We start from the raw sequence: 13,775 nt of genomic DNA, 5'->3' as shown, positions 1-13,775 counted from the left end.
GAGCGGCCAAAAAGTTCAATAGGATGAATGCACTTTATCCTGCGTTCTTACTTAATTCACCTCGTTTTCTATGCCTACTGGTTTTATTTTATACGTAGTGTTTATTTATTTAGTGATAAAAAATCAGTATGTCTCTTAGAAGCTGCGTTCTGATTATTCATTTGTACGTTGTTGCGTATGGAGATCGAACAACCGGCTGGTGATCCTGTCAAAGATGAGATTTTAAAGGCCACAGACAAAGGTATCATGTGGGAAGGGGGTGTGTTTTTCGACGAGGTCGTGGTTTGTGCGGGTCCAGCGACGCAGAGCAAGCACCAAAAAGCGTGATCTTTCATTCCGAGGACCGTCGCCTTGCTGAGAATCATGTCGTCTCAGAATAATGGGATCAGAAGGCACAGGGCCGGGAGAACGTCGGAGCGCCGTCGTCCGTAGGTGCGCCGAGACCGAGGTTACTTTACCGAATCCGTTTCGTTTCTGTTTACGTTTCGACACCATGCTTTGCACACATGCGTTCAGATCTTCGTGGCTTTTCCTCTTTGGTGGCGTTTCCATCGAACATGGTGGCAGCAGCAGGTTTGGTTTGGTTACCACGGCAACAGATGTATGCTCTGCTTCTCTCAGCACGATCGATCTGTTAATATATAAAGAAATTCGAATGTATTTGCTTGCAGAAACATTTTAAATCGACCACATACATTATACTATAATACTATTATTAATAACGTATTATTAATACACGTGTATACGTGTATATATCTATATTGCTTTTAAATAAGAATGAATGCGCAAGAATGCTGGATAGACCTCCTGCACAATTGTCTTAATTGTGCACTGCATTGTGAAGGTCATATAAAATTTGTAATAAAATATGTGGACCAGGGTAATACTCTTCCTATGATAAATTGGTGACTCTTGTTCTTGTGTTTGGGGCCTTTTCACTTTTCATGTAACTTCTATAGGTCTGGGAAATGGCAGAAGAACAGTTTTCATGCTCTTTTCAATGGGTGAAGGAATGAACGGTGAGATTTTTCTGGGGAGGCATTTGGAGGTCCTGAAAGCCAGCCACAAGCTATCACAACACCAGGCCAACCTGGAGAGTCGCCTGTTGCAGATGACACTGCTCTGCAAGGATGATGGGAGCTCCCAAAGCAACGGCTCTCCAGAAGGCCTTAATCAGAGCAGCAATGAGGCCAATGGAAGCGTCATAAGGTGACTTTCACTCTCTGCAAATATTTAAGTGAATTAATAAAGAACAGGTGAGCTGTGACACTTTGTAATTAAATCATTTCTGCATATATGTCAGTACTTGTCTTATCCACAGCAAGGGAATATTTACTACCACTCAGCTATCTTCCTTCCTTTTCTGAAATTCAAGGTATTATGGACCAAGGAGGTCTTCCTCGATGTCTGACCTGCAAGCAAAGGCAATCCAGTGCCGACAAGTGTTTCCACCTCGAAAAAAAGAAGTCGCTTTCCAACCCACTCACACATTTCACAGAAAAGAGGACGATGAAGCTGAGTGCTTGAAGCAGTTTCGAGCTACGGCTGCACCTGTCCAGGTCTTCCAGGCCCAGTATGATGAAATCATCCAACGTAAAGAGCAGCAGAGACAGGAGGGTAACAAAAAGAGGCAGAACTACCTGTTGTCCATGCAGAGACCCTTCAGTTTCCTGCAGAGAGAGGATGAGAAGAGAAAAAGGCTGACTAATGAAAGCAGGGTGACCAGTGGGACAGATGACGGGAGTGTGAAGAAGAGCTCACCAAAGTCAGGTGCAAAGCACAAAAGTTTTTTTTTTTATCTATAACTCTTACCATTCATAGCTTTGTTGACAAATAATATATATTAAATGTGATATTTTTTATAATGGTATCAGCACTGCACTGTCATATGTTTTTCTGTAATCCCAGAGTTTCCCAAAAATCTTTTTTCCCCCCACAATGAATGAATATTAAAGCGAAAACTGTTCTATTGTCACAATAATACACTCATGTTATACCTTGGTGACTTGGTGACTTATAGTTATAAACATTTATTGTTTAAATAAAATAAAATGCATGAGGATTGTTCATATAGTACATTTTACGCAAGTGTGATTTTATTCCAGGAAAGGAGGTTCAGTTACAGCCAAAAATACAGCAAACCCTGAAAGTCTCCTCTGCTCCCAACCAAGGGCAGACCACTGCAGAGAAGCGGGAATTTCGTGGCGGCCAGCGCTCTAAAAACAAAGCCTTGGCGTTTCTCGATGTCAGGCCCTCCTTTCACCCGAAGACCAATGCCCGGGTCCCTGACTTTGACCGTCTGCACCAGGCCTTTCAAAGAGAGGCAGTGAAGCGGGCAGTGAGAAAGGATGCGACCCGCTGCCAGCCCTTCCAGCTGCGCACATCTGCTCTTCCTCCAAGGCAGAGGACCAGCAGCCTGGAGAAACATCAGGTAGAGGACCTATTTGGACATTTTTAGACCATCAAACCGGGGCCTGATGTAGGTGACATAACATGTTCTTCAGAGATGGGTGTGACTGTTGTAGTTGCTCAAGACTCTTGACATTTTTGATTAAAACCAAAGCCCCATGGAGGCAATCATCACGTTTAAGTGTTTGTCTGTTAATCTGTGGTAAGGTTAAATGTAGCTAGGTGAAATACACTGATGAAACACTGCTTGAGTTTTTTTTTCATATATGAGACTTTTGGAAGGTATGGTGGCCTCTATTAATATAAATTCACTCTTTTAAATTTACCAGGATTTCATAGACGGGGTCTCTTTGAAGAGAAGTAGCTCTTTCGGGGGCCTGACATCCCTGTCTATGGACACCCTTCCCACCTACATCACTGATGCTGCCAGGAAAAGAAGCATAGCTATCAGGTGAGCTTACAGTCAAACATCCATGTCACCATATGCAGTGCTAGTGAATGGCCTGTATGTAACGGTAAAAATAATATTTAAGATTAAAAGGGCAGAGCATAAATGGGCGAAGATGTTCTTGGCCTGCAGGAAGTCAATGGAGGAGAAAGAATCCGAGGAGAGGGGCAAAGCGCAGTGGATGAGGAGGCACCGCATCAACTCCGAGAACATGAGAGATGCTGTCACCCTCAGGGCAAAAGCCGTGGACCCACATAGCAGCCTGAAGGACATTTTTCAGGAGAAGCTCAAGCAGCACAGGTGAACAAGCTTCCCTTGCTCTTTCAGGGGCGCAGTCCTGCACGTTTGACCTCGAATCCTGTGACCCTGCTTGTGTTTGTTCTGTCACACAGGATGGCCGACCAGCAAAGAGTTCGAGAGTACAAGCGAGAGCTAAAGGAAATGAAGGCCAGAGTGACGGCACGGCCATATTTGTTTGAACAACTGTTGCAGGTACGGGTGAAAAACCATACGCAACATGCCACTCAGAGGACTAATGAGTTATTTACAGTCCAAAATATCTTTTCAGTCCAAAATATCATGATATATCCTATTAGTTATCGCTCACTATGTGCCTGTGCCTCCCTCTGGTCCATTTTTCAGAAAAACGCTAAATCCCACGCAGAACGCCGTTACAGAAACACACTGCATCAAGTTGGGTTGGATGAAGAGTTCGTGAAGGCCAAAGGAGAGGGAGTCGACCTCCCAAAATCAGTCACCTACAACCAGGAGGTGCACAGCCAAAGCATGGGGAGTGACAGTGAACTCAGGTAATCAGCTATACTAGAAAAAAAACAGACAATTTGTTGTTATGCTTTATGCATTGTGCATGTATTACATAAAGATTAGCTTTTTTAGTTAAGCCTTTTGTTCATGCATGTTTGAGTGTAGTTCTGCTCTTTAAGTCGCAGTTTAAGTTAAAAATACCCCTGCCTGACAGGGAGCAGGAAACTGGGCGGTATAGGGATATATATTTATTATATAATGTTTGGAGGGACAGAAGTGCTTTCATTGGCAGATATATAACCAAGCTGCACTGTGATGTAATGACCACATGGATGTATACTGACCCCGTCTGTCTGATTTAGTGGAGGATGTGGTGAGAGTGGAGAGAACAGCGAAGAGGAAAGCGAAGAAAGTGTGAAAACCGAACAAGGCGGAGAGATTTTGTGACCGATGAGGGGCACTGTGTGGGGTCTGCCAAAAATACAGACTCAGCAAAATGTTAAAAGCACAATGGAAGGGTTTTAAATCTCGGGTGGTAGTAGCCTAGTGGGTAACACACTCGCCTATGAACCAGAAGACCCGGGTTCGAATCCCACTTACTACCATTGTGTCCCTGAGCAAGACACTTAACCCTAAATTGCTCCAGGGAGACTGTCCCTGTAATACTGATTGTAAGTCGCTCTGGATAAGGGCGTCTGATAAATGCTGTAAATGTAAATGTAAATATAAAATTATAACTATAATGGATATGTTGAAGGGTCTATGGTGTTGGTGTTTGCCAGGTGTACTTTATGTATGATTTCTTTTAAAAACACATACTAAATAAGGTTTAGGAAATATATGAAATTCAAATTTTCCACTACATATTGGAAAATTCTCTTTTGTTTGTATTGTAGAAATTTGTTCTGTGTAAGCAGTACATAATGCCATTTGCTTTTTTAAATTCGGCATAAAGGACACCGTTTTTTTTTTTTTTTTTTTGCTGACTGTGGAATTTGTCTCTTTTGACCACAGACATTTCTAAATAAAGTATGAAAGGGCACACAAATAACTGCACTGGCACACAACGTTTGTCAACTTTGGGACTACAAAGTCTAGGTGATGATGGACATGGCTACACAAGGTGCAAATTATTACCGCAGAAGCGAACAACACAGGAAGGCCTTCGTCCGCCAAACAAACACCGCAGTGAGGAAAAAAAGGCAGGTTCCTCTGGGCGGGGGGACAGAGGCCAGCTGCAATTTACATGTCTCTGATCCGCCGGTTGGGGTCCGCCTGTTTGCTGAGCCTCACGGATGGCGAACGTAAACAGTTCTGGGTGTTTATCTGTCACCAGCGGGAGCCTCGTGTCCCCAACCCTGCGCCACATCAAATGACTTTCTGTCTGGCCAGGCTTCGCTCTGAATATGCGCTCGAGTGGTATTTTGGACGCTTTTAGTAAATGTGTACAGCCTCTTTGTGTAGTGCTGCTGATGTGTCATCCAAACCTGTCATGGCAAATATTTTGAATTGCTGTTTTTTTTTTTTTTTTCTCCAGTGTTGTTTGCCATGGTTTTACTGTAACTGCAGGTTGTCTTGGATTCAAGGTCGTGTGGCACCATGTGTGCATGAGTCGCCACAGCAAACATGAGAAATGCAATCAAGTTTAAAATAAAAAGTGCTTTACATGATGATGATTCATGACCCTGGCTTTTTTCCGGCCATTTTATTACCCATTATACATTTGGGAGACAGAAGACACACACAAATGTGTATTTGTGTGTCACCCTGTCTTCGCTCTCATATGATAATAGAGTTTGAGTGACAGACACCTCTATGATCTCACCTCGACTCTGACTAACAGAGGTTCAAGGGCTCCAAAGAGGTCGTCATAGCAACTGAGCCTTTCTCTACCACCCAGCAAGCTGTGCTTCAGTTGTAAGTCACATTCAAGGCACAGAACACTTAGGGCTTGGCATTAATTGTATGCATTATGACACAATGAATTTTCCAGAATATTCTGATCTATAATATGGAAACAACAAAAATTGTTTTAGTGTTCAGTGTGGTCTAGGCTGAAATTACCAAGGAAACATGCTGTGCTGCTTTGAAGATCAGGACAGACCCCATGTTGTGACAATCATGAGTCTGAATAACAGCTGCATCATAAGGGAACCTCTGAAAACCGTAAATTAAGAATAACAGTTTACAGAAAAGATATGCGAAAACAATACTACACCATCAAATATTTCTAATAACTGAATATTCAGTTGATGTAATTTGATGTTAATGGTGCTTTGTGCACCAGCTGTTTTCTTCTATGTACTATACAATGAAGCTCGTGGAGTTCTCAGCAGAAGGGTAACATCATCATGACAAGAATGACTGGCACAAAAACAGAGCTTACACTGAGATACAGAGACCCTTCTACAGAGCTATACTAGTCAGTGATGGTCTTAACTGGAACTCAAGGAGCGTGAAGTTTCCAGTCAATTTCCCTTTCCAGTCAAAAATTTGTACGCACCTACTCTGTGGTAATTATGGACACTACAATGGAGGCCATTTACAATAATCCAATGCAAGAGGATGGATGTGTGTTTGATGAATCTGTTTTACCTCTTTTAACCTTCATGTCTGCTTTGTTTACTATTGTCATCATCAAAAGCCACTTCATGAGATGCTCATTAACATGAGTGAATGATACGTGTTCAGAATAAACCTTCAGGGCATCCCTGTTGTCAAAATCAAGGGGGTCAAGAGAAGCCAAGAGTGTGAAATGCTGCCATCACAACAAAAGCTCCCTACATTGGAGAGCTTTTGCCCTCTTTTGCCCTTTTTGTTCAATACATAACCTTCCATCTGTTATTTCATAGTCCTGTGTCTGCAACATTTGACTGGTTGTGTAATTAACTGGCTTTGTCCACTAACTTAATCAGTTTAAGATGGCAGTAGCCCACAAATTGACATGTTGAATTGGTCTACTTGTGACTTAGCTACTGAATGTGTTGACAGGTTCTTTGCCACACAGGAACTATCTAGCTTGTTTTTGCTTCTAGTGGCCACCCCATCCCTGATTCAATGATTGTGCAGTGTTGTAAAAGTGAATTACACTGCGACTGTAGAGTGGACTGCTGAGCACAGATTTGAAACCCCTATTTCCATCACTGAAATGTAATCTAAATTGCATTTGAGTAATGTAGTATTTGAACCATGATTATTGTGAAAGGTTCAAATATGGACATATTCTAACTTAAAATGGAGTAGTTAAAAAAAAGGCACAATTTTTGGTTATATGGGCTGAAACTACTTTTTTCAAGGAAAAAAAAAAGCTAATGGCAGAAGGTCATGCCTTTGTTGTATGTTGCTAGGAAATCCATTGGTGTTCTCACAATTCTGCAGCATCTTACAGCCAGCTACAGAGGGGGAATTTACCATGAGAAAGATTATGTAACACCTCTTAAATGCTGTTGTGTGGGTGGCTCGAGGGGACAGCACTGTTGATACCTTCAGGAAGCCAGGCTTAGTGGTGATGCGTGAGTATGTGTTGATATTTGATTTACATATTGCAGTTCAACCACATTTGAGATTTCATTTGGTATGTCTGTCTGTGTTTTTGCAGAATTCACCTGCAGGAGGAGCTGTGGTTCGTCGCAATTCGCACTCTGACGGGGTCTGAGGGACATTTCAGAGGTCCCACTTCTCCCTTGTCCTCCCTTCGTCAGTGATCGAAGTGCCCTGGAGAGAGAGGGATAGAGAGAGAGAGGGAGAGAGAGGGAGAAAAGGATGCCTGATAGCGTGTGATAGTATTCAGAGTGACAACTGCAGCCTCTCATGCTGATGCACAGCAAGTGGTGTGTGTTCGAAAGCGAACGCAACAACACGGCTGCTACTCGTTGCTCCCTCTCTCATGCACAAACACATACACACACACACACACACACACACACACACACACACACACACACACACACACACACATAGATCACGCAGGAAGCCAGTGAGTGGGCTCATTTCTCAGGCATCAAGGCAAAGGTATGTCTGTCTACCTACAACATCACACCGTGGCTCTAGATCCGGAAAAACCCACCTCACAACAGACAGAGGGCACATTCTTCACCTGATACCAGTCGTAGACTTTTCATATACCCATCCTTCTCATTTCTTTCCACTTTATTTGCAGGAAGCATCCGAAGTGAGGACTTCCCCCAAGGTGGAGTCTGTAAAAGTGTTAGGGGTGCTGGGATCAAGGACTTTGATCTGACTGTGTGCGGGGAGGTTAATGCAATCTCATAAGTGGGCTTCACGACAACGCTGCAAGAGAGAATGGAGAAACTGACACTGAAAGACAAGGAGCTGATCCGAGGAAGCTGGGAGAGCCTTGGGAGGAACAAAGTCCCACACGGAATCATCATGTTCACCAGGTAGGGTACAAGAGAACCTGTGTGCCTACATTGCTTGGGTTTGTATGAGCAGCGTGTGGACAATTGATTTGAGGTTAATTTGCAGACGAGTAGAATATCACACCAATTATGTCTTCCTGAAGGTGTAAAAAGTCAAATATGTTACATAGTTTTTATTTTTAAAACCTGTATTTTTTGCAGTCATATAAAAAATGTTGATCAGAGTAAAGAGGTACAGACATTTAAATGCTACTGTGTAAGAATGGCAGAATGAATAGAATTTTTATACTTTCCGTTCATTATTTGTAGGATATTAGGTGGTTAATGGTAAACTGAGGCAAAACAAACTCTTGCCGCTCTTGCCACATCCGTTGCATTAATGCTGAGACCAGAGGCTTGACTTGTTGCTTGGCGACAGGCAGGGAAACCTTTATTTTGAAGCAAAGCGTCTGCTCCACAAAGTGGAGGGGGGAGGGGGGGGTGTGTGAAAATATATCCAGGAAGCCATGTACTGAATTCTTGTGTGGTTTCGATGCGTGTGTGGTGCTAGACTGTTTGAGCTTGATCCGGCCCTGCTGAGCCTCTTCCACTACAGCACCAACTGTGGGAGTACCAATGAGTGTCTGTCCAGCCCTGAGTTCCTGGAGCACGTCAGCAAGGTATATTCAACATGGAGCCATTACCCCTCATAAAACAGAAATATATGTACTATTGCTCACTTCCGTCTGTCAGATGTCAGTCAAATTCTCTTAGTAACAGGGAGTGTTTGTCCTCAGGTGATGTTGGTAGTTGATGCTGCCGTGAGTCACCTTGATGACCTGCACACTTTGGAGGACTTTCTTTTGAACCTGGGCAGGAAGCATCAAGCAGTTGGGGTCAACACCCAGTCATTTGCTGTAAGTTATCATGCACAATTTACATAAAGCAGCTGGATATGTCGTCATAAAAAACGTCATTATTTGAAGAACCGAATAAGCATATTTAGTAATGGATAATAAACAGTATATCACAACCCCTTAGTTGTAATTATGATTCTTAGTTATATGTTTAATGTTATTTTGTGTCAATGAGGCATTTCAATTAACACGAAAAAAAAAAAAAATCAATGAGCCCGTAAGCTCACTATAGGCAGAATATTACAGTGAGAAGTTTTGTAATAGATGCTCTGGATAAGCAGTTCAATCACTTCTTCCAGCTGGTTGGGGAGTCTCTTCTCTACATGCTACAGCGTGGTCTTGGCTCAGCGTACACAGCGCCCCTGCACCAAGCCTGGCTCAACATGTACAGCATTGTTGTGGCCGCCATGAGCCGGGGATGGACCAAGAACGGAGAGCATAAGGCTGACTGAGTGGGCTGGCCCTTCACACTTGGATGCTTTCACTGACAGCGGGACAACTAGCCTCTGGGTGACCAACTTACATGCTGCTTGTGCATGAATGGAATAAGTGTTTTTTTTTCCACTCTGCAACATTTTGATCAAGCTTGGTAATGGAAACCAAGAATAATTACACAGTGGTCAGCAGAGAAGATGTTATCTATAATATAAGGAATTATATGAAGTTGTCCTGCAGTGTGCAGGATACTGAACATATAATAATATTTTAAGGTTCAGGTTTGGACATTTTCAGTCCTAGAAAGATGCCAGGTTGTATGGTGACGACAGAAGTTCCTTTTGTACATAAAAGCTTCTCGTACCCTCCTCAGTGACATTATTGTGCTGATGTTTTCGATGTTGTTTGCTGTGAGTCAAATTTCAGATACTGCTGATTAGGGAGGAGGGTCAAATTTGTGACATTACGGTGATAGGTTGGGTGGTTACACTGAATAGCAGACTTGACAGATCAATATGATCCCTGCATTCTTACCTAACGGGATTGAATTGATTTCAAAACTCCAACCACTAGTCATATATGAGTAGATACATAAGGGATATAATAATATAATGATACCTGAGACATTTTCAGTTTTTTCTTTTCAAAAACGTTTAAATGAAAGGGTTGTACGTTGCCATTGACAAGAACTGTTACACAAAAATGTTTTTAATCTCCTCTCTCTGACTGTTAGAAATCATTGTGCACCTTGTGGTTGGGTGCATTTTTGACCTTTAGTGAATATAATTAATTCATGCACTCCTTGCCATAGTAGACTACACTGACTGTTACTTAAAAAACAGACTGTTATTTTGGTCCATGCAGTGACAACTGTGAGACCTCCATAGAGGGTCAATTGCTTTTGGGTGTAACGTATTGAGTAGATCAAGAGTTGCTCATTACCAACGTGTAATGAAGCAAATAACGTAGCCATCCAGCAATTTTGCTCTATTCTCCAAAAAAAACCCAGATATACTGCAGATTGTTAAATGGCTTACAAATAAGAAGTGTGTATTATGTAAATATACCACAATGAAGTATGTATTTCATAACACAAAAAGCATAAGATGTTTCTTATATTTTGAGTTTTCGTGCAGCCTGGTATATTTTTATTAATTAAGGAAATTTATTTGTGAGTCAAAATAGATGAATATATTTGTGTAAATACTCTTTATGTAGTCCACTGGACAAAACAACATAAGCGAATGAACCCTTTTTTTGCTGCTATGACTATGTATCTCTTTACAGTATTTATGGAAACATTCTGTATTTCTGTGTAGTACATGCCTGTTAATTATTCATAATGCCACATAACTTGAAATATGGCAGGTGAAATTTAGATTTATTATATACATGAACTCTGAAGTTAACTCTGAACGCATTTGCTGCTATGTGGTGAAGAATCATCGCTTGGGTACAAGGTAATAATTGACCTTTTTATTTCAGTATACATTTTTTATTTCAGTATACATTACATGTTCTGTTTGGAACAAAAATGTATTACATTTGGCAAATTTCTAAGTATTTTTGTTATATCTAATAAGCTCCTTATTAAAAGTGAATTCATAGTAAATAATGAGTTAATAAGCCATATGGCATTGGTAAACATCAAGGTAATAAATTATACTAATATACAAAATCTAACAGTAACTCAAGGTCACTTGAAAAGTAATAATTATGTCCATTATGTTTCACAACAAAGGTTGCTGGCCGCATAATAATAATGTTTTAATATTTAACTGTTTTCTGTTTAATTGTTTAAAAAAACTTTATTTCATGATTATGTTGCTCAAACTGTAGCATAATTAAGTCTATACAGCTGTCATGTCTATACTGTATTTGTGCATTTAGTGCAGTTCATTATGAATAATTAGTATAGAGTGATTATAATGTCTACCTCATGAGTGCAGCTGCTACAGCGATACAGCGATGATTTCATCCAGCTCCTGGGTAACCAAAAAAGGAATAAAAAAATGTCATACTGGATGCAAGTATGTGATGCTTGTGACCTAAACGTTTCAGAAGAGATGACCATTCTCTCACATATTCTATGTTTTGTGAGGCTATTCGTTAGCGTTACATAAATAAAGGTTATTTCGTGTCACTGCTTTTGGAGAAATGAGGGTACATTTGTCACTGTGTCTTGTCTCCCTTTGTATTTGCTGAGCATTGTACTTAGAACACACTCCATTTGTCTTCACAACAATTGTGCAACTTCGGTTCAATGTTGCTTCCTGCCTGCGGCAGCAGGGATGTGACTGTCCTCATCGGAAAGATTGGAGATCGTTCTTGAAGTCATCTGTGACGATATGACTGTCACATTGCATTTCTAGGAATCCATGGTTCTTGACTGTGCAAGCATAATTCTCTTTCCTGGAAACAAACAACACTCTGCATGCTGGGTAGACACATGTTTCAAGTGAACTGGAGTGTTGGTAAGTGAGGAGATAGTTTTCCATTTAATTACATGAATATTGCTTTTGCAGTCACTTTAATAATCTAGATGGCTTTCAAGGAGGTCACAGCAGTGACAGCGAAAGCATTTTGGCAAGTGTGTGTATGTGTGTTTTGCAGATGTAGATTAATGCAGCCCTTTACAGATGTAAAATTAACTCTCCCAAGTTATTACCACCCCTTTTGCATCATGCTTGATGCAATATGACCATGACCATTACCGAAGGATAGAGCTTGACGTCACTTTTTTCTGGGTTCAAATACATCTGCATGTTTGCTGTTAACATCCATTTTTAATATGAGGTGTAGAGTGAGAAAAAGGGCAAGGATGGTGACAACACACAGACAGCTAACGGACCATAACAGAAGAACATTATTTTTAGAAAGTCTGCAATGTTTTGGAACAACGAGAATCAGACATTACCATGGTAACCACTCATATCCACGCTGAGAGTGTCTCTAGAGGTGTGTGTGTGTGCGTGTGTTTGTGTGTTTGTGTGTGTGTGCACGCTTTGGAGTCAAGCTCTTCAGCAACGCGAGAAACCAAAAGTGTTGTTTCGAAGGCGGTGAAGGGCTGTCTAGGTAGAGTGGGCTGCATTATTCTTTGGGGGAAGCAGTGGGGGTGGTGGTGGTAACTATGGGCCATGAAGCTGCGCTTGTCTTGGAGATCTCCATCTGTCCTCCTCCCATAGCAACAGTGGGGGTCCATGCACGTGTATTTAATGCAATGTCATATGCAAATGTTAGTAAATGTCACTGAATTATTTTAAATACGGCCAACTTTCACATCTACCTTCTGAAAGTGATAAACAGAATATCAGCACATTAATATTAACACTGTCACTCTACAGGAGCTGTTTCTAGATGTGATATTTATAAGAAAGCTTAATATGCTATTGTAAACTGCATTTACACCATGTACTCTGTAAATATGAACATTTACATGTAGCAAATGACAACACAAGTTACAAAATATTCAAAGCTGTAAGTGGTTCTGGTGAAGCTTTCTGGAATCAGCAAAGGTTGCATTTTATATCAGAAATTCATTCTTAATCTTCATTTCTTCACACCATCACCTTTCCTCTGAGTCCCAAACCACATCTGCAGACTCCCTTTCAGCCATAGCATGCAGAGTACAGGCTTAGTAGAAGACTAAGTACAGGCTAACAGAGATTGCAATAATTTATACCTAATTTGACTAAATATGATTTTTTAATTACATTTAATGATTTAATGACATTATAATCCATAGAGGTAAAATATCTTCCATATTTCACTGTCAAGAACCTCAAAATTCTATGCTGCAATTGTTATTTCACTACATATATAGTGTCTCATGTTTCTCCAAAAGGTTCTTACATAGTAAAACCATTGTAATGGTTTAATGGATTAATCACTGTATGTTTAAATGAAGGGGTGTGGGGTGATGAGTGTTCCTGCACAAAATCACCTGAACTGAAATTCAAAATGAAAACACCAGATTGAAAAAGGAAACCCAAGTTGGCAGCAAATATGTTTGCTGGCACGGTACATGTCTCCTGCTCTGAGCATATGGTGGTGCGGAGGATAGGCAGCACACCTTACCCGCATCGAGAGGTTGCTGAGGCGACCGAGGGAAAATGTCACAAAATATACAGAGGTAAATAGGGGGGAGTTAAATGCTGTGCAGATCCGGTTCAATTTCCCCCGATTAGTCTGAAATATTAACAGAACAAATGCCCTTCTGACATGTTCTGTAACAACACGAGACAGTGCAAAGCAGTGGGAAAGCCTGATTTAATGGAGTAAATTAGAGACAGCATTACTATTTTTTTCCATTGGAGCAGTTTAATCACAATGATAGCTTCAAAGCCCTTGTTTAATGCTGTTCAAACATGGAATTCATGTAGCTCAAATTGCTCAAATGGTGCCGTATCCCCCTATTAGGGATTTAGGGAGCTGTTTGTGTGA

At 41.1% G+C, this 13,775-nt stretch overlaps 2 protein-coding genes across 6 annotated transcripts; both read left to right on the top strand.

Moving 5' to 3' along the window:
* On the top strand, positions 1-5,108 carry fam161b (FAM161 centrosomal protein B). 4 transcript variants are annotated; one of them, XM_028972068.1, is made up of 9 exons: positions 1-241; positions 960-1,209; positions 1,376-1,770; positions 2,106-2,431; positions 2,739-2,860; positions 2,990-3,157; positions 3,250-3,349; positions 3,500-3,666; positions 3,985-5,108. In XM_028972068.1, exons 1-9 carry the CDS (start codon positions 178-180, stop codon positions 4,067-4,069), a joined length of 1,677 nt encoding a protein of 558 aa, XP_028827901.1. In that variant the 5' UTR covers positions 1-177; the 3' UTR covers positions 4,070-5,108. The 4 variants fall into 4 exon arrangements, with proteins under 4 accessions (XP_028827901.1, XP_028827910.1, XP_028827919.1 ...); XM_028972077.1 differs by having other exon boundaries at positions 1-432; XM_028972086.1 differs by having other exon boundaries at positions 1-448.
* Positions 5,109-7,092: 1,984 nt separating this feature from the next.
* On the top strand, positions 7,093-11,479 carry ngb (neuroglobin). Of its 2 annotated transcripts, XM_028984307.1 has the most exons (6): positions 7,093-7,134; positions 7,221-7,633; positions 7,782-8,022; positions 8,552-8,660; positions 8,778-8,897; positions 9,197-11,479. In XM_028984307.1, exons 3-6 carry the CDS (start codon positions 7,925-7,927, stop codon positions 9,347-9,349), a joined length of 480 nt encoding a protein of 159 aa, XP_028840140.1. In that variant the 5' UTR covers positions 7,093-7,134; positions 7,221-7,633; positions 7,782-7,924; the 3' UTR covers positions 9,350-11,479. The 2 variants fall into 2 exon arrangements, with proteins under 2 accessions (XP_028840140.1, XP_028840147.1); XM_028984314.1 differs by lacking the exons at positions 7,093-7,134; positions 7,221-7,633 and having other exon boundaries at positions 7,647-8,022.
* Positions 11,480-13,775: the final 2,296 nt, after the last annotated feature.

The sequence above is a fragment of the Denticeps clupeoides genome, chromosome 1 (assembly GCF_900700375.1).
Source record: "Denticeps clupeoides chromosome 1, fDenClu1.1, whole genome shotgun sequence".
NCBI lineage: Eukaryota > Metazoa > Chordata > Actinopteri > Clupeiformes > Denticipitidae > Denticeps > Denticeps clupeoides.
This window is presented reverse-complemented; position numbering and strand designations above follow the sequence as displayed.

Coding starts and splice junctions, on each gene's coding strand:
- ngb (XM_028984307.1), top strand. CDS start 7,925: ATGGAGAAACTGACACTGAAAGACAAGGAGCTGATCCGAGGAAGCTGG. Junction 8,661..8,777: donor TCCTGGAGCACGTCAGCAAG/GTATATTCAACA, acceptor GTTTGTCCTCAG/GTGATGTTGGTAGTTGATGC. Junction 8,898..9,196: donor TCAACACCCAGTCATTTGCT/GTAAGTTATCAT, acceptor CACTTCTTCCAG/CTGGTTGGGGAGTCTCTTCT.
- fam161b (XM_028972068.1), top strand. CDS start 178: ATGGAGATCGAACAACCGGCTGGTGATCCTGTCAAAGATGAGATTTTA. Junction 1,771..2,105: donor GAAGAGCTCACCAAAGTCAG/GTGCAAAGCACA, acceptor ATTTTATTCCAG/GAAAGGAGGTTCAGTTACAG. Junction 3,350..3,499: donor TGTTTGAACAACTGTTGCAG/GTACGGGTGAAA, acceptor TCCATTTTTCAG/AAAAACGCTAAATCCCACGC.